This window comes from Tinamus guttatus, unplaced genomic scaffold (assembly GCF_059628265.1).
Source record: "Tinamus guttatus ecotype Peru unplaced genomic scaffold, ASM5962826v1 Tinamus_guttatus_pri_ptg000676l, whole genome shotgun sequence".
NCBI classification, from domain to species: Eukaryota; Metazoa; Chordata; class Aves; order Tinamiformes; family Tinamidae; genus Tinamus; species Tinamus guttatus.
The window spans coordinates 636,269-656,439 of NW_028289210.1; the positions used below are offsets into that span (position 1 = coordinate 636,269).

General features: G+C 44.9%; 1 protein-coding gene across 1 annotated transcript in view; it reads right to left on the bottom strand.

Moving 5' to 3' along the window:
- Positions 1–4,429: 4,429 nt before the first annotated feature.
- GALNT16 (polypeptide N-acetylgalactosaminyltransferase 16) overlaps positions 4,430–20,171 on the bottom strand; it is a 53,573-nt gene continuing 37,831 nt past the window's right edge. The window contains exons 6-15 of the mRNA XM_088536570.1: positions 19,400–19,521; positions 17,816–17,903; positions 15,987–16,071; positions 15,073–15,176; positions 10,886–11,012; positions 10,215–10,307; positions 9,228–9,311; positions 8,604–8,745; positions 7,326–7,442; positions 4,430–4,759 (exon numbers count right to left, since the gene is read on the bottom strand). Of these exons, the coding sequence (XP_088392696.1) occupies positions 4,622–4,759; positions 7,326–7,442; positions 8,604–8,745; positions 9,228–9,311; positions 10,215–10,307; positions 10,886–11,012; positions 15,073–15,176; positions 15,987–16,071; positions 17,816–17,903; positions 19,400–19,521 (1,100 nt within the window). The 3' untranslated portion in view covers positions 4,430–4,621. The remainder of the gene's footprint in view (positions 4,760–7,325; positions 7,443–8,603; positions 8,746–9,227; positions 9,312–10,214; positions 10,308–10,885; positions 11,013–15,072; positions 15,177–15,986; positions 16,072–17,815; positions 17,904–19,399; positions 19,522–20,171) is intronic.

The window sequence follows — 20,171 nt, forward strand, 5'->3', positions numbered from 1 at the left end:
TGAACTCAGAGCATTATTGCCAAAACTGCAACTGTATCACTGCTATTATCTGAGCAGGATAAAGTACATCGGGCCCCAGAGATTATCCCCACTGCTTGTGATTTAAATTAGAATTGTTTGGCCTGCTGGGATGCTGCAAATAAGTAGGTTTTGATTTCAGCAGTTTCACTCTGCTTTGCTACACGTTTGATTTCCTCTTGCTTGGCGCACTGATTTCTGGCTGCTTCAGCTGTTCTGAAGGCCTGACCCAAAGTTAACGGGAGCGATAACAACCTTTTCTTTGATATCAGTTAAACAGAGTGCAAGTCCTAGCCCTCTGTCTGTTAACATTGCCATTACCAGTGCTGAAAAACCCTTGTAGCCCCTCTTGCCTAAGCACAGTTTGATGTCACCCTTGGCTGGCCATAGGCAGCAAGGTCCTGGGTTGCATAGCTCAAAAGGACATGTCAGCACGTGATCAGTCACTCATAAAAGAGATTTCAGATGTCTCTGGATCATTCCCAGTGCAAATGCCAGTGTGGCCCTTCACTGGAGATCCTTATAACACCCAAGAGGCTAGTGGAAGGAACACCTGAAATACAGTCTCCTGCTTAAGCAGCGCACAGCTGCTAAGGAGCTCGCAAGAAGTCTAGAGTACTGTCTTTCCTGACCATCGAAGTTTAACATTTCTTCACTTTGTTGATATAACAGAGCTCAGACAGCACCTGGCCAACCTCATCTACATTGAAATATTTGGATAAATCATATCCTTAAGGTTAACCAGAATTCATAAGCTGCACTTAAGCAGGTTCATCATAGTGCTCTGTCATCTGTCATGAAAAACACTGCATTCGGCAAGACAGGTATCCAGGCACCAACGGTTGAAAAATAATGACAACACCAAGAAATCTTTCCCCTATTTAGCAGCACATTTTCATAGGTACTCCCAAGAAGGAAATTAATTCCCATTTTAGTTTCCAAACTGCCACCCTGAGAGATAAAAAATATGTGCTGCACAGCTCTAAGAGTCTCAATCTGCATATTTCAACCCCTCATCCAATTACAAATTATTATTGACACTCTGCTTCCAATTCCAGTCTGGATTTGCTCACTGGAGATCTAAAAAATTAAATTTTTAAAAAAGCTGCAGCAATTTTCATTTTATTTGAATATGCACTGATAGCATTTCCACAGTCAGAAATCCTGTGGGAATTGAATGGACCACTTTGGAGAAAAAAAGAAGCTACAGGATGTAGTACACAATTAGAGAAGAAACAGCAGAAGCCACTGCTCTTCTACATTCAGTGATATTTTAATAAATCAAATGCTGTTAAGGTAAGTCTTCAGACCACTCTATGCATTAATGTAAAACTATTTACTTCATTATTCCTTTATCACAGAAAGGAAAATCACACTAGGGAGAGGAAAGGCAGTACTTTCATACCCTTGCACTTGGGTGTTTTTTCTAATTTTTCAGAGACCTCAGCTTAAGACAGCAAGTCAAATTTGGCTGTCTGGTTGATTATGTTGTCCAATAGCAAATTATCTGCAGGAGACAATGATTCCTCAAAACAGAGAGGGAATGCTGGTCAGGCTGGAGCTTGCTTGGCCATGTGAGATGCTAATTAACGTGTAAACTCCAATCCCATGGCAATCCAGAAATTTTATCCTGATTTTAGGCTAAAACAGGCAAAAGACAAGAAACTTGCTCGATACACTACAGCAAAATAGAGGCAAAGGCAGGTCAGATTTCTTTCTTTTCCTCAACCCTCTCTCTAGTATCAGACCTTTCTGATAAATATTTTTTTCTAAAGGAGTGTACAATACCACTTAGAATAAACTGATTCAGCTATTTCCAGTGTTCTTGCCTAGGCTGGACTTTGGCTCATATGCACTGAGAAAGCAATAGTAGTTTAGCAATCACATCACTTTGAGGAACACAGTCCTGTTGTGACAACATGACAAATCCCAGCTGCCTATTTCAGACAGCCTCCAATGGCAACACAGCATGGAGCAATCCCTCTTTTTAGAGATTATCAGGGATTCAGTGAAGTCATCTGTGTCCTGATCTGGCTGGACACAAGTCATTGGTACTTTTAGCAATAAAAGTATAAGCCATGCCCACCAGTGCATTGTATTTAATGAGCTGTTAGTGTGCTGAGTGGCAGTAACAAAGTATTATCGTTTTTTGGGTCACAGTAAAAACTGTCTGTATAAGTCAATGCATTCTAGTAAATGACAATAAAAAGGAAACATGAAAAAATTATAAAACATCAGGAAGTAAAATGGGAAAAAGAACAGGCTGAAATACTTGTTTCAAATTAGATTTTATTCCAGGCATTAAACGGAGTCTGGCACATGCTTTCTTCAAGAAAAGGGAAAACAAACCTGGGTTCCACATAAATTACATCTGGCAAAGTGCAATTTACAATGGAGTAGGGAAAATAAACCCTTGGAGATTTATTTCTGTACAACAGTAATTTTGGCTCCTCTCAAATAACCCCCCATCAGTCCCCACACAGTACATGAAATTGCATTGGATGTTCTCACACAGTAGCAACTTTCTCAGTAGACATACCCAAGGTGAATGCTCTGTCTTCACAATCTCTGGGTCCATTTAAAGAATGACCGGCTGCTTGTTCTGAATGTTAAAAGCAGCAAGCTTTGGGCCAAGCTCAGGCAGCTTTGAGGGCTCAGGGAGTTTTCTTTCAAGGAGCCATCTGCAGCCTTCTTCCAAAAACATTGGTTTGCCCACACTTGAAAGCAGCCTTTGGTAATGCCTTTTCTTTGCAGTTGCTTTCATCAGTCTTTGTTTATTATTTTTTTTTTCTGCTGGACAGATATGCCAATGCTAATGCTGAAGAGCACCCATCTCTCCTGCCTCTTCTTGTCTAAAGCAGCTGTTACTGCTAAACTGGCATTTCTCCCTCCCTGAGGGGTCTGTCTGCCAGTTCTCACACCCCCACTCCTGAGCACATACAAATATGCATATGAAGAACTGTATCTGTGTTGTTTTTTTTTCCCCTCTTCTCAGCTCTTTGGGTTAATAACAAGTCAGAAGAAAGAATTAAAAACATGATCAAAAGCAGCCAGTTGTTCAGAATCCAGATGGGCGTCCTCTGCCTCTTCTACACCAGATTAAAAGGGACCCAGGGAAGCAGCTGTCTACAGAAGGCGAGGAAACTGCATGGTCCCTCCGCCAGGGTCTTGGGGAGAGGTTTACAAAACTTAGCTCCAATAGGGAAGCTCAACAGATCTGGTAGGAGAAGCTAATGTTGTGGGATTTTTTTTTTTTCTTTTGATCTGGTAAACTTCCCCTGAAGGCAGGTCTAAAACCCAAACTCATTCACAGCTAGCTGGTCCCTGGAGGCAGGAAGGGGCTGGCAGCTAGACATGCCAGTGAGCACCATGAGCAGAGCAGCCCTGGGCTTCTGAGTCTCCTGCCTCAGGAAGGGGAAGCAGCTAAGCAGAAGGATCAGGAGGCTGATCACACTTGTCAGGCATGGAGTCAGTGAGAGGGACGTGCAGAGGGGCTGTCCTCATGCTCCTTCCTCAGGCCAGTGCCTCTCTCCCCTTGGCAGCCCCAGGCACAGCGGCCCTGCCGGCAGACCCTGCCGGAGCAGCTCTCTGCCTCGCCGTGAGGCCGGCCAGGCCCGGCAGCACCGCCGGAGCGCGGCCCTGCGCCCGGGCCTTAGGCACTCGTCTCCAGACCGTCAGGCCGGGCGGACAGACCAAGGAGCAGCGGGGGGAACACGCACACGCTGCAGGCCGGGGGTGCCAGGCTCCTGTGCGGAGCATCCCTCATGCACAGATGCTTTTCCACAGGAGTTTGGCACCCTGAATTCCCCCTCAAGCAGGTTCCAGCTGGACTGGCCAGGAGTTAGTTTACTCACTGAGGCCTTCCAGACATAGAAAACAGTGACTAGGAACTTAATAAGGAGTAACCCCCAAGCAAATTTGGGTTGTGCTGCTAGAACAGATCACCCCTTTCCCAACTGTTTAGTCACAAGGCCCCATTTCCCAATCTTGGCCCATTAGGTTGCAGAGCAGCTTCTGCAGGCAGAGGAAGGAACAGGCTGACCACAAAGAAATGACAGTCCTGCCTCCAGGGTCTACTAATCTTCTTCTAGACCCTCCACTAATCATGATGACCCTTCTGCTGGCCAGTCCTTACTGCAACACAGCAATGCACACATGCATAAGTGATGCATGATGGTAGAGCAAAAAAGCAGGGAAGATAAAGAGCTACCAAGTACTTGTACAACCATCATTTACGTTATTGGACTGAAGGTCATGGGCTCTGGATGCCACGAAAGGAACGGATGAGGAGAGCTACAAGGCAGTTCTGGTCACCCAGAGTATTGGGTTGGGTCCTTTCCTCACTCTGTGTGCCGCTGTGCACAGACATCAGTTACAGAGAAGAAATCAGATGGGCTGATTTCAACAACGCTCTTCACCCTCTCTCATCCCCAGCTTCTTCTTTGAAAAGCTCAAAACCACGAAGTGCTCAGCTGAAATGGCTTGCTGATGGGCATGATGAAAACATTTAAGGTTAGACATACTAAACCATTCCTTCCTTCCTAATCACTTTCCATTCCCAAGGTCTCATGCACAAAGAAACAAGGCTGTCTCTGTACTACCATCATGTGGCTTGTAGCAACTCCCACTGTTGGCCAGGTACATCTGCTTGGCAGGTGTTGGTCACCACTCTTCCAGCTTGGTTTTCCAAGCAGAGACCACTGACAAAGTGTTGAATGAAGCCACCTTTCATCTTCCACTTCTGTAAGAGGGTACATAAGAAACAGCTCGTTACTTTCTTTTCACCAGGGAACAGTGACCCCGAGCTGGAGGAGAAAGGTTGAGAACAAGCTACAAGCCAATCACAGCTACCAGGGAAACTGAAAATCAGAACATGGACAGCATGACCACAGGACACTGGTGTCCTGTATTAGCAATATCTGAGGTTTGAGTTGAGCTGGATGGTAGGGCTAGACATTCAGAAGGTTTTAGAACACAAAATCAGCAGGGGAATTTTCAAAAACATACTGTGTTCATGACTTCCCTGCCATGCTTTGCCCTGTATCTCTAGGCACCCAGATACCTCGCTCAGCCTGAATTTCTTCCACAGTTTCTCTCCAACTGGCAGAAAGCATCAAAGCAAAAAAAATCATACTCCTTGCTGCTTGACTAGAACATATCTCTCTTCTCATCAAATTCAATACTTTTTATCAGCACTATACTGAAAGGTTTTTATATCTCTGTACCCTTCACAACTGACTCTTCTTGATGATCTTGTCTGCTCTGCTGACATTTCATAAGTGTCCTTCTGACAGCTTCTCAGTAAATATCTCTGCTTTCTACAATGCTGTCCTCCTGGTCTGCTCCTTCAGTCCTGTCCACTGGGCTAAACAGGGCTTAAGAGGGCTGCTCTTTCCTGAAGGTCTACTTGGTTGTGTGGCTTTCTGGTAAGCAAAACATATATCCTAACCTTGAATTGCAAATTCCTCTAGGAAAGGGCTGTACTTTCCACCCCTGATGGGAACAGGGCACATTCTGTTTGTTAGCACAAAGAAAAAAAAAATAGACAATTGTGTAGACTTAGGATGGCCCAGGTGAGGCTACGCTGTTCCCCTCAGTGGGACAGCAGGTTATTGGTTATTGGATTGCACACTGCAGGATCCTGGGATTTTCCCATCACTTGTTTCTGTTGCACACATGAACCGGTTAGAATTTGGTTCTAGATGCCCGGGCAGTCAACAGCCTGGATATTATGAGGATGCTTCAGCCAGACTGTAGGACTGATGAAGAAAAGGAGACATCTTAACAGTACTGATGGACCTCAAAGCTACTGTAGAAATTCTATGCAAAGTAAAAATTTTCTACAATAACAAGACTAAATGTCAAAATCTACTGATACTTACATCCACTGACTACTTACATCCAGCAAACAGCTGAAAGAAAAGTCAGCCATCCTGTACCAGTTAATGAGAAACCCCAATATATGCAAGAGCAGAAAGTGTTTACAGGAGTAACTTTTCAGGCTAATCAAAAGTTTGTTTTTAATCCCACCATCCATTTTCAAGTTCCTGAGAAGAGCCTTGTAAGCCTGGAAGTGTAGCAGAGTCAGTCAAGCTCAGGAAATACAGATGTCGTTGATTATGTTGATTAGGACTGAGACACCCTGGACAGTTGTACAGAGAACTGACAACTGGAACAGACACAGGTGTCATAAATTGTAATTGTATTTGCACAGCCATGGGCAGCCTGAAGCTAGTACCGAAGATGATGCACACAATTTTAAATACATGAGCAGAGAGGGTATGATGGAAAAGCTCACATCAACATCTAGCAACTGCTGTCTCTGACCTCTGCATTTGTAAAAGTAGGAATCAGAGCTGAGAAAAAACTTTGGTCTCTTGAAAATTATTTTCAGGCAGTGGCATAATGCAAGGACGATTTTACCAGCTTATTGGTATGAAGATGTTGAGTTAGATGCTTCCAGAATAAATAGGTTTTCACTGCCTCTTTTCTGATAGTCTGTATAAAGTTGAAATTGTCTGCTTTTCAGGTGATATGAGAAATCGAGAAGCAAGGTGAGGAAAATTTTCCAATCGTATGTCCAAAGGCATATTAGGTTTCAAATAGGTCATGTTCCTTCAGCAGATTTTAATGAAATATGTTTTTAATAGGATTTCTCAGCATGCTTCTGTTCTTTTGGGAAATGCTATGCCAATGTTTCTCATTTTTATGCTCTTGTTTTAGTGTCTGACTCTCACTTTGCCTTCAATTTGTCCTCACTGTAACGCTAATTAAACTGCCACTCCCACCATCCCTCAGAGCCAAAACCAAAACTAAAGGCAATAATTTATTATGCATTCAAGTAAAAATGCTATTATTCAAACAATGCTATGGATGGCATCCATCTGGTTTCAAATCTAGTTCTGATTATGCCGAAAAGCTCTTGGCTGTTTTTCTGTTAGTGGTGCCGGCTGTTGCTGTTGATGATGAGCAGGATCATGATGCCAAACACATTTTGTTCCTCGTTCTTTTCAGCTCGAGGGAGAATAGCCTCATGGAGCCAAAAATCATCTGGACTGGGACCATTCTCTAGTATGTTCCTGTTTGCAAGGACCTAGGCTTATTTTGAGGTAATATTCTACATACAGCTTATAAGGCTCTAAAACCTCCTCAAGAATATTAAATACATGTCAGATAGGCTCAAAGTTGTTAGTATTCAGAAACAATAATAAATCCCCCAACTCTGCACAGGCTTAATGCACAGCAGCTGTACAATATAGGAATGCCAGCACGTGGCAATGAAAGGGTTAAGAAAGGTACACAGTTACCTGTCTGCCGTCCTTCTGATTGCAGGCTTCCAGCGCGACTTGAGAGCCAGCGGAGAAGGACGTAATGGAGAGACACTTGTCCTGCTGCCTGATCAGCGGGTCACTGAATATCCACTCCTTTGACATAAGAAAGATTCCCTTATGATGATGAAGGTGATAAATAGGGGAAGGAAAAGCTGTTTCTGTTAAATATCTCCACACTCTGGATCCCTTGTTCAGCTCCTACCCAAGGCTCCTAGGAAGACCATGGCAGCAGTCTTCACCAAATCTGAAGCTGATGCTCAGACTTGCTGCACTACAACTACTTCAAAACATGCAACTGGCTCTCCTGACCATTTGAGCTGCCTTGTTGGCCTGAGATCCCACACAACTCCTTGCTCCACAGCGTTACAGCATCAGGTCTACACAACAAGGAGGAAACTGAGCCCTGGTTTACATGCTGTGCAATTGCTTCTGCATATTTTACACAGTAGACATGTTTCTGTAACAGGCAACTGGGGCTTACAGATTGCTTATCAAGGAAAGCAAAACACACAGCCACATCCACGAGTAACAAACATCACTAGCACATACAAAGCACGAGCCATTTCATCTTCCCTTCTTCACACTGGATGGAAGCCCAACCCAATCAACTACTATTACATTTTCCCCAAGGAATAAACAAAAAGTGCAGTGCATTTCAGAGATTTCAGATTTTAACGGCATGGAACAATGGTAGCATCAGATTTAATGGCATGTTGAATGCTGGCTGCAAACTTCTTTCCAACAACTAACAGATGTGAACATATATTTTCTGGCATAAATTATCTTACTGTGACACTCAACTTCTGAAGCTACTTCCCTGCTGCATTGTGACTACCAAAGGAGGAGACTGGGTGCAGATCCTCAACTGCTATAAACCAGTACAGCTCCACGGCAGTTAGGAAAGCTGAGCCAAATTACTGCAGCTGAGGTCTTGGCTCAAGCCATCTGCTGCTACAGCCAAACTAGTAGGGCAAGGAATTCTGATCCTATGGGAATCTTCTGTCTACATGCTGGGGTACAAGCCAGGCACAGACCGGGACTGGTTTTCATGGGAGGGACTCATAGGCCCCTAGGCTGAGAGATATACTCAAAGCTGCATAGCTTCCTTTTTCTGCTTGCCATTAAAATCATTAACAGGGCCAAATTCTTCCCTCATTCACGTCTCTACAAATCCACCAAGATCAGAAGTACAGCTTCCCATTTGCTGGTAGTACAAAGGGCAGAAGCAAAGAATCCAAACAAAGGCCACTTTACCTGAGTGACAGGTGGGTTGTTCACTGTCCCTTTGCAGTTTCCCGTGTCAGCCAGCATGTTCCCTGTTGTGTCCTGTGCCTGAGATTCCAGGCAATTTCCTCCTTGTTTAATTATCCCTGGAATCAACTCCTTTTCAGGAACCCTTGAAGTAAAACACTGTGTCAGGTCATTTCATACCCCAAAATGTACCAAAGCATTTACACATTTACAAGGGCAAAACTGGCCCCTGGCTGAAATGCAGTTGCCTTTGCTTTAACAGAAAATGAAGGATATGCTCTCCACTGCAAATATCTGAGGGAGGCAAAGGCCAGTGGAGAACTTGGTCAGAGGGATGCTATTCTTTTGTTTTGGAAGGCATTATAGGACCCACAGCACTACCCCATTTTGACCCACATAAGAGGAATCCATGGACAAATCTGTTTCTGACATTCATCGGGCCTTTCTCTGGCCTACTCATATCTCCACACTGAGGCGGCCTAACTCCACTCAGCTCGGTTGTCTCCAGGTAGAGCATCCAACAGACAGAGCCTGAGCTTAGTTAGGAGGGGTATATATAAAATCTATAACGCTCCTGTGCACCCTGCAGACTCATCAGAGATTTATATGGGCTGAGAACTGACTCACTTGAGTTCTGGATAGACGTTCTCCAGATACCACTGGAAGGATTTACAGTTCAGCTTGCGGCGCTGCTCCACTCGCTCTGCAATGCTGCAAAACATGGAGGTTGTTCAGGATAAAACAATGACCGGAAGGGAGGGGAGCAATAAAAAGCGGTCAGCAAGTTACAGAGAGATTATACAAAATTTCACCTTTGCGCATTCTCCCACCTAGTTATTCTAAAATCAGAACAGTATCAGTGATTTGAACTGTAGAAGAAGAGAGGCAACCTGCAGGAAATAGAAAGCAAGGAAAGGCACCTTCAGAGATCTTCCTTTCAGAGCACTTCCTTTGGCTAACAATGGTAGCAGGGTTCAGGACCTACCAGGGTCATACTACACAGAGCAGTTACACTACTGGAGCACCACAAAAGTGTTTCTGCCTCTGGGTGCCCCTATAGGGCCCATGAGAGCTGCACAGCCATCAGCTCCTGAAAAGACCTAGGAAGTGTCTTCAATTAACACAGCAATAGGGTTTTTCTTATTCACAGGCAAGTATAGCCCACACGCTCTTAGTGAGGGAATTATAGGGGCTTGCTAGAACAGAGAATTCTCCTTGTTCCAGATTTTGGTGCCTATCACCAATTTCTGGGCCACAAAGAATTCCTAACCCCGTAACAGCCAGTTCCATGTGGTCAGGACACAACCAAGGCACCATAAGGAGCCCAGCTCTGCACAGAAGAAACAGGGTCAGCAGATCCTGCAGACTAGTCACTATTGGACTGTGCTTCAACATACCTCAGTTGGCCCCAGATTGTGCATCCACATAAGAAATTAGAATTTGGAGTAGTAACTGTACAGATCAGACTTCTGGAGCATTTACATGCTGGGTTAGAAAAAATATCAACTTTCCACTTAAAATAGCTGGCCTTTTAACTGCATTATAGATCCCTTCAGCTTTTTATTGGGAAGTAATTTCTGTGGGGTTACTAGGGAAAAATAAAGGGCAACTTACCTTCCAAATGACTTGCCAATGGCAGACGGCCGGGCCTCGTAGTAGTACTGCTTGTATTCATCCATCCACACCTCTGCTGTGCGCTTGGTGTTCCTGCGTGGGCACAAAGAGAGGCTTTGCTCCCTGCTGCTGCAGAACCTGCCCTTTCGGCTAGAGACCAAGGGCTGCCTGCCAGGAAGGAGCAGGGGGAGTATAGCATGTTTCACAGGGGATATGTTAAGTGTATAAACCTTGCTAGGACGCTCCACTTCAGAAGTTAAAAAATAACCGTAGCTCACCATGAGTCCTTTCACCCTTGCCCTCTCTGCAGAGACAGCTCTACTGATCATCACAGACTGCTAACTGGCTGTCTCAAACATCTGCTTTTCAGTCTCCACCTCCTTCTCTAACCACAAAGGTTCCCTAGCTTAGAATATTGTCGTACTTCAAGTTGGAAGAGACCTCGAGGCACCACCTAGTCCAACCTGCTGCTCAAAAAGGGGACACAGAAGCACAAATGACGGATAAGGGGACACACTTTGTGCACAGACACCAGCAGCTCATTCTTCCCTTGCAGAATGAATGTTCATTCTCCTCTGGCATTAGGCAGAAATACAACAAAGTTTAGGCTTATTTAGACATATGAAATATTGAGGTGATATTGTTGCTACCATGATCTCCTCAACACTTACTTGATGTAAGTTAACGCATTCCCCTCGGGAAAGTCATAGGGATGGCGTTTCCTGAACACGTGTCCCACTCGACTGCAGGGAACAATCTCCAAGCTGCCACCACACATCCATACTCGGAAGGAGAGCTCTGAAAGAGATCCTAGCTGTCAGACCAGAATGTTTCCAAGAACAATAACTTCAGCAGTGCACCCAAAACCTTTACTCTTATGTTCTGCATGCGTTTCCATCAGCAAAACCAGGAAAAGGGATACCGTTGTGACAGTGAAAAAACTCTTCCCTTTATTGAAATGGAGGTAACACCTCCCTCTCAGAGACTTTCTAACCTTCTCCATCCAGCTCCTCTCCTCTCTCTGGTCCCTGAAGTTTTTCTGTGAGACACCTTCTTCTTTGATCTGATCATCATGGCTGCTGTCTGGTCTTAAGGACAGCATCCACCAAGAGTCTGAAGAGAACTTATCTTGTTCTAAAGATTTCTTTAACTCTCTATACCTATGAAGGAAGGACGAATAGAAGAACTCCGTTCTCTCCACAGAGAAGACTCATTGTGAAAAGCAAACCATAGGAGGAAGAAAGGGATTCTTGGAGATATGGAGAAAGAGCAAAAGATTCAGGTGTAAGAAGTAAACTGATATACTCTCCCCCACACCTTCAGCTATATCCCCCTAAGATACCACTTGAAAGCAGAGCATCCTGAACACCAGCTAAATGTGACCTGCAGTTGCTCTCTCCATACCACGCAGGGTGGTTATTGCACAGCTGATGATACGGACACACATACAGGTGGACACATCCCCCTGCCCGGAACCCAGAGCAGTCCCTGCAGACTCAAAGGACCACAGGCAGCAGAAATCCCTCTGCTGCTGCTGTGGAGCCCCTCAAGTCCCCAGCAATTGTACTAAACCTGCAATAACATGTTATTCACCCTCTAGTATGTCATTCCTATCATTTGTAATCCTCTTGGCTCCAGTAAAAGAAAAATGTGACTGGGTTGTAGCCTGTCTCCAGCTGACAAACCTGGGAGATGCTGAGAACAAAATTCAGTCTAGCATGCATGAGCATAAAAATTTTGAGAACCCCGTTACTTGAAGAAACCCAGCTGGTCCTAAAGCTAAACTCAGCATTTTGTTAAAGGATTAGAAGGAACATAGAGCTTTGATGTACAGAAGCTCATTTGCATCACAGAAGAGACATGACCTTGCTCAGGCTTATGGGTCTGTCCTAGCAGGTTTAATCTTTGCCACACTGGAGGGGTTTTGCACTTGCTTTTCAGGTGGCAGTAAAAAGAAAAGGGAGAAGAGGAAAAATGAAAAGTAGCTGGGTAGTTGGGTAGGATTTCTGATCAAGTCCTTACCAAAGGGTTTCAGACTGTGTAGACAGATGACTTCAAAACTTTACTCACTTGGGATCTGCCTCCAGTGATTCCTGAATTATGGGGCACTGATGTTTAGAAATTAAAAAGAAAAGATATATCTACATCTAATGGCTGTTTCAAAGCAAGTATACACACTAACATCTTCCCATCCTTCTTCCTCCAGAGTTTTTTTCCCCCCTCTGGCTCATAGGAAAGGCTGTTTCAACAGCAGGTTTTAACAGGGAAGAGGGTATTTTTTGATGTACCTTTTGCTTCCAAGTAAAAAACATTTTAATAGACTATATTTTGTGGCGTTTCCTGCTGTCTTAATCTCTCCCTGACTCTTTCCCATGGATCATTATTTTCAGTCTGTTTTCAACATGGAATTCTAGGTTTGAAGAGGAAGGAGTTTAAAAACAAGGGAAAAAAGATACCTATTACGAATTGGTTTCTAACCCACTCCTGCGTAGCAGCAACAGGCTCAATGTTGAAGCCACTGAGTCACTGTCTCATGGGTAGCAGAAGAGGTAGAGAAAAAAAAAAAGGCTTTCCAAAATGTAAGTATTGTGTTTTCTTTTAAAAATATTTTCCCATTGCCATTCCATTGCCATGCTGCAGACCATGTCTCACTGCCAGGCCCCACCATACAGTGCATTGTACACTTAACCTTGCCCTGCTACGTGAAGAGTCTGGGTTCAGAATAAGAAATAAGGGGTGGGAGACAACAAAGCACATACCAAGGCAAAACAGGCCATTCCGGTATTCCTGGGAAAATGCTCAGTTACTTGCACCAACAGGAGCATCAGCTGGCGCTACTAGTACTGCTGAGATGCCAAAGCAAGCCTCAGGGCTGAGCACATCTTTTTAATATCACCAATATCATAATATGAAGCAAGGTCTTGGAAAACAGAACAAGAGCTTTCATCACTGGGTATTTTGTTTTAGAACAGTGGTGACTTGATAAAAATTATCTCCTAGTTTTGGAGAGCATTTCACAAAAAGGCAGCTCTCCCCTTGCCCAGCTATGCTCAGAGCCTTTCCTACCCACAGTACTCTTCTAACAACCAGCCTGAAGCACTGGCACGACTAGGACTTTTAGTTTATTATTCTCCTACAACCTGGTGGGTGTTTGTTTATGTGTCAAATTGCATGAGGCATTCTTAACTTTGGATCTCATTTAAAAGAAGGATAAAAATAGAAGCTTTAAGATAGCTGAAAAATAATGATAACGAGTCACTCAACACACTAACATCTTTATGGAAGTTTCCTATCTCTCTCTTCCTCCATGGTCCTTCATAGAATCATAGAATCCTTAAGGTTGGAAGGGACCTCTAGGGATCACCTAGTCCAACCCCCCTGCACACACAGGGTCACCTAGAGCACTTGGCACAGGACTGCATCCAAGTGGGTCTTGAAGATCTCCAGAGAAGGAGATTCCACAACCTCTCTGGACAACCTGTTCCAATGCTCCATCACCCTCACAGGAAAGAAGTTCTTCCTTAAGTTCCTGTGGAACTTTTGATGTTTCAGTTTGTGGCTGTTTCCTCTTGTCCTGTTGCTGGCCACTGCTGAAAAGAGGCTGGCCCCATCCTCCTCACTGCCTCCCTTGAGGTACTTATAGACACTGATCAGGTCCCCTCTCAGCCTTCTCTTCTCCAGGCTGAACAGGCCCAGCTCCCTCAGTCTCTCCTCATAGGGCAGATGTTCCAGGCCCCTGATCATCCTTGTGGCCCTGCGCTGGACTCTCTCCAGAAGCTCCACATCCCTCTTATACTGTGGAGCCCAGAACTGGACACAATACTCCAGATGTGGCCTCACCAGGGCTGAGTAGAGGGGCAGGATCACCTCCCTCGACCTGCTGGAGACACTGCTCTTAACACACCCCAGGATCCCATTGGCCTTCTTGGCCACGAGGGCACACCGCTGCCTCATGGTCAACTTATCATCCACCATGACACCCAGGTCTTTCTCTGCAGAGCTGCTCTCCAGAAGGTCAGTCCCCAGCCTGTACTGGTGTCTGGGGTTATTCCTCCCCAGGTGCAGGACCTTGCACTTGCCCTTGTTGAATTTCATGAGGTTTTTCACCGCCCAGTTGTTCAGGTCCCTTTGGATGGCAGCATATCTGCTTGAAAGCACCATATGAATTCTTTTCTGAAGGAATTAATCTATTAATCTACAAATGCGTAATAGCTTTGGACACTGCATAGCGACTTTTTTTTTTTTTTCTTCTGACAGTGTGAATAACAGAGAAGTCTATTTAAATTGACTGGTAATGATTACCCCAGGCCCGTGAACAGCTCAGCTGTTTGAGATGATGCTCTGGTCTGCTTCCATGTGTTTTCATTCCAGGTCTATCTATACCCAAGCCACACTTAAAGAGGCTCATTTTATTAGGAAAAACATGCTTCAGAGCTATTAGGCTGGGATAGGAACTCCGACTAACAGGTACATGAGGAGAGTGTGGAAAACATCTCAGAGCGGGGGCAACATGGACTGTCATGTGAAGGACTAGAGGAATAACTTCTGAAGAAAAATAACTTAAATATCAGGATGTTCCTCTGCCTGTGGAAGTAGCTATACAACACTACTGTAGTGTAGAAGTACCTATACAACAATGCATGTGCATGTAAGAGAATGACAGCCCTGATCTCAAAAAAGCCTCTGTTGTGCACAAAGCAGCCAGCAATACAATTCTAGCTGATGCAGGGAGCTACTTGACCATGTCCTTAACCTCACATCACCACGTAGATCTTGAGAGGAGAGCTGTGGTAGGCAGCAAAGACTTGGAAGCATTCCTCCCTAAGTGTGACATTCCCCTGAAACACACAAAACTTACCAAAATTCTCTCCTCCCCAGATGTCCATCTGAGTATCATATTTTCCCAGGTGGTTAAACCAAGATTTGTCGATCACAAAGATGCCCCCTGCTATGACAGGGGTTCTGGAAAAGAAAACTATATTACCACATGCACCTCTGCATATCTAGCACAGCCCTAACCACCACCTCCATTTTAGAGGGGGGTAACTTGTCGAGGACCGACAAATCATATACCATGAACTTGCAGCAGGATTTCATGGTCTTTTTCATTAAATCCTCCTCCTTCCTTTGTTAAATTGTGTTGCCAGCACTACATGAGTAAAATTGTCTTTTGCATTTACAGAAACATGTGTGCCCTGTGCGGAGCAATACCAGAGACACCATCTGATGATTGTGTTCACCAGCTAAACACAGTGAGAAAGACCTTGCTGGCTGCATGCACCGCTCTGCTTTGGAGTGCAAACAGGGGCTTGCAAAACACGTAGCGGAGTTGAATGATATGTGCTTTTTTATGTTACAATTAGGAAACCGTCTATGCAGACAAGGACTGTGCCATATTTATATACCAGAATTTATCACATTCTGTTTCTTGGAGATGGACAATTAAATTTCCCCATCCTTAAAAGGATTTCTGAGGCATTCAGCAAATTGAGTGAGGAAGGCCAGACCAAAGAAATAAACACATAGAACAAGTGGCTTGCAGAGCTTGCATTACTAGAAACCTTCGATGGTATTTAGCTGCTATTTCTTATAATATTCAGGGAGTAATACTTTCAGGAAAAAAGTGTAGATCTCAATTAATTGCAAGATTTCTTCACAAATAACACAAAGAATTTGTCATCATCAAGTGAGCACTGTGACTACAATCCATGTGTAGCCCTCACCATACAGGTGAAGGCTTAGTAAGGGTATTCTGGGGGCTTTATATTCTACCTTATAGACTGAGTCGGGTCTGTTCTTGACATCTTCTGCTCTATAGGAATCTGCTCCCATTTAAAGTGAAGGCTCCAGTCAAACCCTGGGGAGGGAGAAAAAAAAAAAAAAAAAAAAAAAAAAAAAAAAAAAAACACAGACAGGTTTTGTTCTTGCTTTTCTAATAGCTTCAATTATACTACCAGCATTTATAGCACAGGCTGTCCCTCCTTTCTTTTCCTGACCTGCCTCATTGCCTATCCAGAAATGGCAAGAGTCTATCCTAATCCAGCCAAGAGGCTGCTAATTTTTTCTCTTGGCACCTTCACCCCTTAGCAGCACAGGTCTCTGCTCTGTTACATTTCACATCACCAGGAGGGGGTTGTCACTAGGAGATATAATAATTAACACTGCTGCATTTTGGCCAATCTGTCTTATACCTCATAGTCTGCCAAAGTTATGAGGCTTTAATCAAGATACTCTGTAGAATACAATGTATTCTGAAAAAATAAATCAAAAAATAAAATTAAAATTAAATAAAATTAAAAAACCCACAACACACACAAGAAAACCCTACAAAGCAAAACAAACAACAAAACAAAATATTGTTCACTGTAATCATCCCCTTCCACACTTATTACGTGTTTATAGTTGGACTGTGGTCGACACCACTGCGAGAGGTAGCCACAGAGCAAGCTGCCTTTTGAAGCCAAGTGAATCCCAGATGTCCACGTTTTCTCTTGCCACAGAGGAGGAAGATCAGAGCTGGGCACTACGGGAGATCATAGGAAGAGCCACAGTACCCTGTGAGGGCCCAGTAGCCAGGAGCAGCAACTGGAAGTGCCTACGGGGCACTGCAGCATAAGGAGCAGCTGCAGATCAGGCAGGGGATGAACGTCTGCACTCTCGGTAGGAAGCAGGCCTTGTCTGGGCAGCTAATGGAGAAGGATGCTGGTTGGAGACAGGGATTTTGCTGACGACTCCTGGCGGTGGGTAGTCTTAACTGAGTTACTATCACAAGATGAATCATTCTCAGGGATACAAATGGGTTATGCAGTGGCTTATGCCATGGGCACGTGTGTGAAGGTCCAGGAGCCCTCTGGATGCTTGTCTGTGGTAGCGCATGCGTGCAGGAGACTTGTCAGGGCCCTTCTCTAGGGTCATGCTCAGGCGCTGCCCCAACATGCCCAGAGCATGAAGTCCATGCAGAACCGAATTTGAAGGCTGTTGTGATGCTGTAACACCGCCTGGAGGAGACAGAGAGCCGGGACGTGCTGGGCGCCGATAGGGCTTCCCGTCCTCTAGTGCCAGGGGTCTTTCCCAAGGAGCAAACCGCATCATACTGAGATACCAGGTGATGCTGGAAGGACCAGGTGGAGCACAGGAAGTCAAGAGTCTCTAGGGGTAGCCCTTCTCCCCATCCTCCTTTATCACCTTCCTTTTCTTGTTGGAAACTGTAAAGAGTGGGCTCTCTGAGTTATGAACAAGAGAGCTGAGAGTGCAGAAGGGGCGCGTTTCAGATCTGGCATGTGAGCTGCAGCTGAGGAATCCTTCCATTCACCTACAGTTTGGAGGTGTGAGGAGGCTAGAGGACATGGTGATATGGTTTTTTTCAGTTAAATAAGCTATAGATTTGCAAAGCTCTATAACAAGCTCGAGTGCAACTTGATGTAGTTTGAATTTGTTTTAACTTTGCAAAAAATCTTGCCTTGCAAATTGGAGGAGAAAGGACAGAGAACCCATCAAGAGCGAGCATCACTCTGCTTTCTTGAAAAGCTGAAGAGAACCACAATTATTTTTTGTGCACCATCCTTCTAGTCTAACTCACACAAGTCATTCTTTGTACCCACCTCCCCTCAGGTCTGCTGATGCTGCCAGGTAGGCAAAATTATCCAGGCTGATAACATCAATGATTGGACTCACCACTCGGGTATAATCCTGAAGGAGAGAGAGAAAAAGGGAAAACAATCAGACTTTTCTTGAAGGACTGGCAAAGCTGCCTGAGATCAGAAAACATGAACCTGGACATGTAACATATATATTTTTGCCTAGCTTCTCTAGCACAATTCTGAGATATGGGCAGAGATCCATGCCCATTACCTCCAAACACGGAGATAGTGGCTACTAAAGAACCTGCGCACCCAGCACACACAAAATGAAGCCCAAGTCCCTGACACTCAGAAACGCTGCTAAGGCACAGCTCTATTTCCTGCCAGAGTCACAGAACATGAATCACTTCTAAAGGCTTTGTGCTAATTATTGCTATTTGTTGACAGTAATTACTACTCAGCCTTCTTTGAATTAACTCCTAGTTTCTGGACTGATAGGAATCAACTCACTAATAAATCATTTTCCTGACAAATTCTATCAATCGAGACCCTTACTTCAAAAACATAAGAAACTTTAAAAAAAAATCAAGAATTAGGAATTACTCTATTTGAACTAAGGGGAATATATATTTAGTTTTTTTTCCTCTTTGCAATGGTTTTAAGTGGAAGATGAGACTGTAACAATTTTTGAGTGTCAAGAGATGGTACTAGTAAGAGTTTTGTGATAACGGAAGTCTATGATTAAACTGAGATCTGGCAATGCTGGAAACAGTGTTCTGTTGTTAGATACCCAACAGCCTCCACTGGTGGATCCTCCATGCCTTTCCTGTCAAACCTCCCTTTGGTACCTGCCATAGCTCTTCCTTTGGCCCGGTGACACATCCTAGGCCAGGGCCTATTGCTCATGGATATTCCCTCTGGCTGTGTGCTGTGGATGGCCACGCAGAGGAAACATGTCTGCACAGCCTCTGCTCTGCCAGCACTCACCTCAGAGAGCCTGGTGGCAACTGCTCCAACCTTCAAGTGACAGGACTGTTCAGGGCAACCCCGAAATTTGAACTAGGACTCACACTGGAAATGCGGGAAGTAGGTTTGTAGCTGACAACCATCTCTCTTATTCACATCAGTCCTTTCCCATGTGAGCCAGCACATACAGGCAGCACCTCTGTGCTGGGAAGCCACCTGCACATAGGAAGCTTGGGGGAACCAATAAGGGAAGTAAGTTCTGGCCAGCAGCAAGGCAGAGGCCAGAGTCCAGCAGTTAAAAAGAAGACAGAAAACACGTAAACTTCCACAGTGTGTGCTGGGAAGGTGTCTACACCATGCACAGAAAGGCGGCACCTCTGGGAGAGCTGAAGTAGGAGTCATGGTTTAAGGATTATGCATTACGTCTCATCCCTCACCACCTCTTGCCTCATCAGCAGGAGGTTGCAGAGGCCTGTCAGGAAGCACCGCATGCCTGACTAGCTCAGCTGCAGCTTCCTCTGGAAGCCTTGGAGAAGGCTCTGTTGTCACCAGGATTGCTCGTGGCACACAGGGGCAGAGGGTCCACCAGTACAAGCCAGGCCAGTCCCACACATGCCAGGGAGAGGGCACCGTGCTCACCTCTTTCACCCTCTGAAGCATCGGCTGCAGCCACTCGGTGTTGACCTCGCAGTGACTATCCAAGAAGGTGAGGATGTCAGCAGCAGCCATCTCAGCTCCTCGCACTCGAGAGCGAATCAGCCCTAGGATGAAGAAACAGCGCGAGAGCGAGAGGAAGGCAAACAGTTGAGCCTGACTCAGAAATTAAAGCACCTTGTGAGGCCACTGCACGAGAAGAGAAGTAGCTCTTCTACAGCATGACCCCGCGAAACAGAGAGCAGTTTCTCCCGAGAACATGCGCCAAGCTGAGCACCCCCAGCTCGCACAGAATGGCCTCATATCTCATTTTTTTCCATACCACTGAACTTCCATCTGGTTCCTGTCTTGATGACAGACCCCTTCCCCTCCAGCCCTTGTGACAGGAATATTACTGCTGCCTCAGCTGTGTCTGCTCAGCCTCCTTCTCATTGCAACACTCCTCCCAGCTCTCCCAGAACCACGGGACCACATGCTGCTCTCTGCTTGCTGCCTTTCTCACCACTTCATTTACATTTCTCCTTTCTTTTGCCCATTGTCCAGAGATGTTAACTTGCCCCTCAAATGTCTCTGTACAGACCATCCCACTGCCTGGGATGCCCTTCCCAAACTGAGCAATCACTGACTCCCCCTCCAGATCCTCAGAGATTATAAAAAGGAGATGGAGAAAGTCAGTGTTATCGCACGTGCATATTCGACAAATAATTTTCCTTAATTGTAGCTATTTACGATACATGCTTGTTTTTTTTTTAATTCT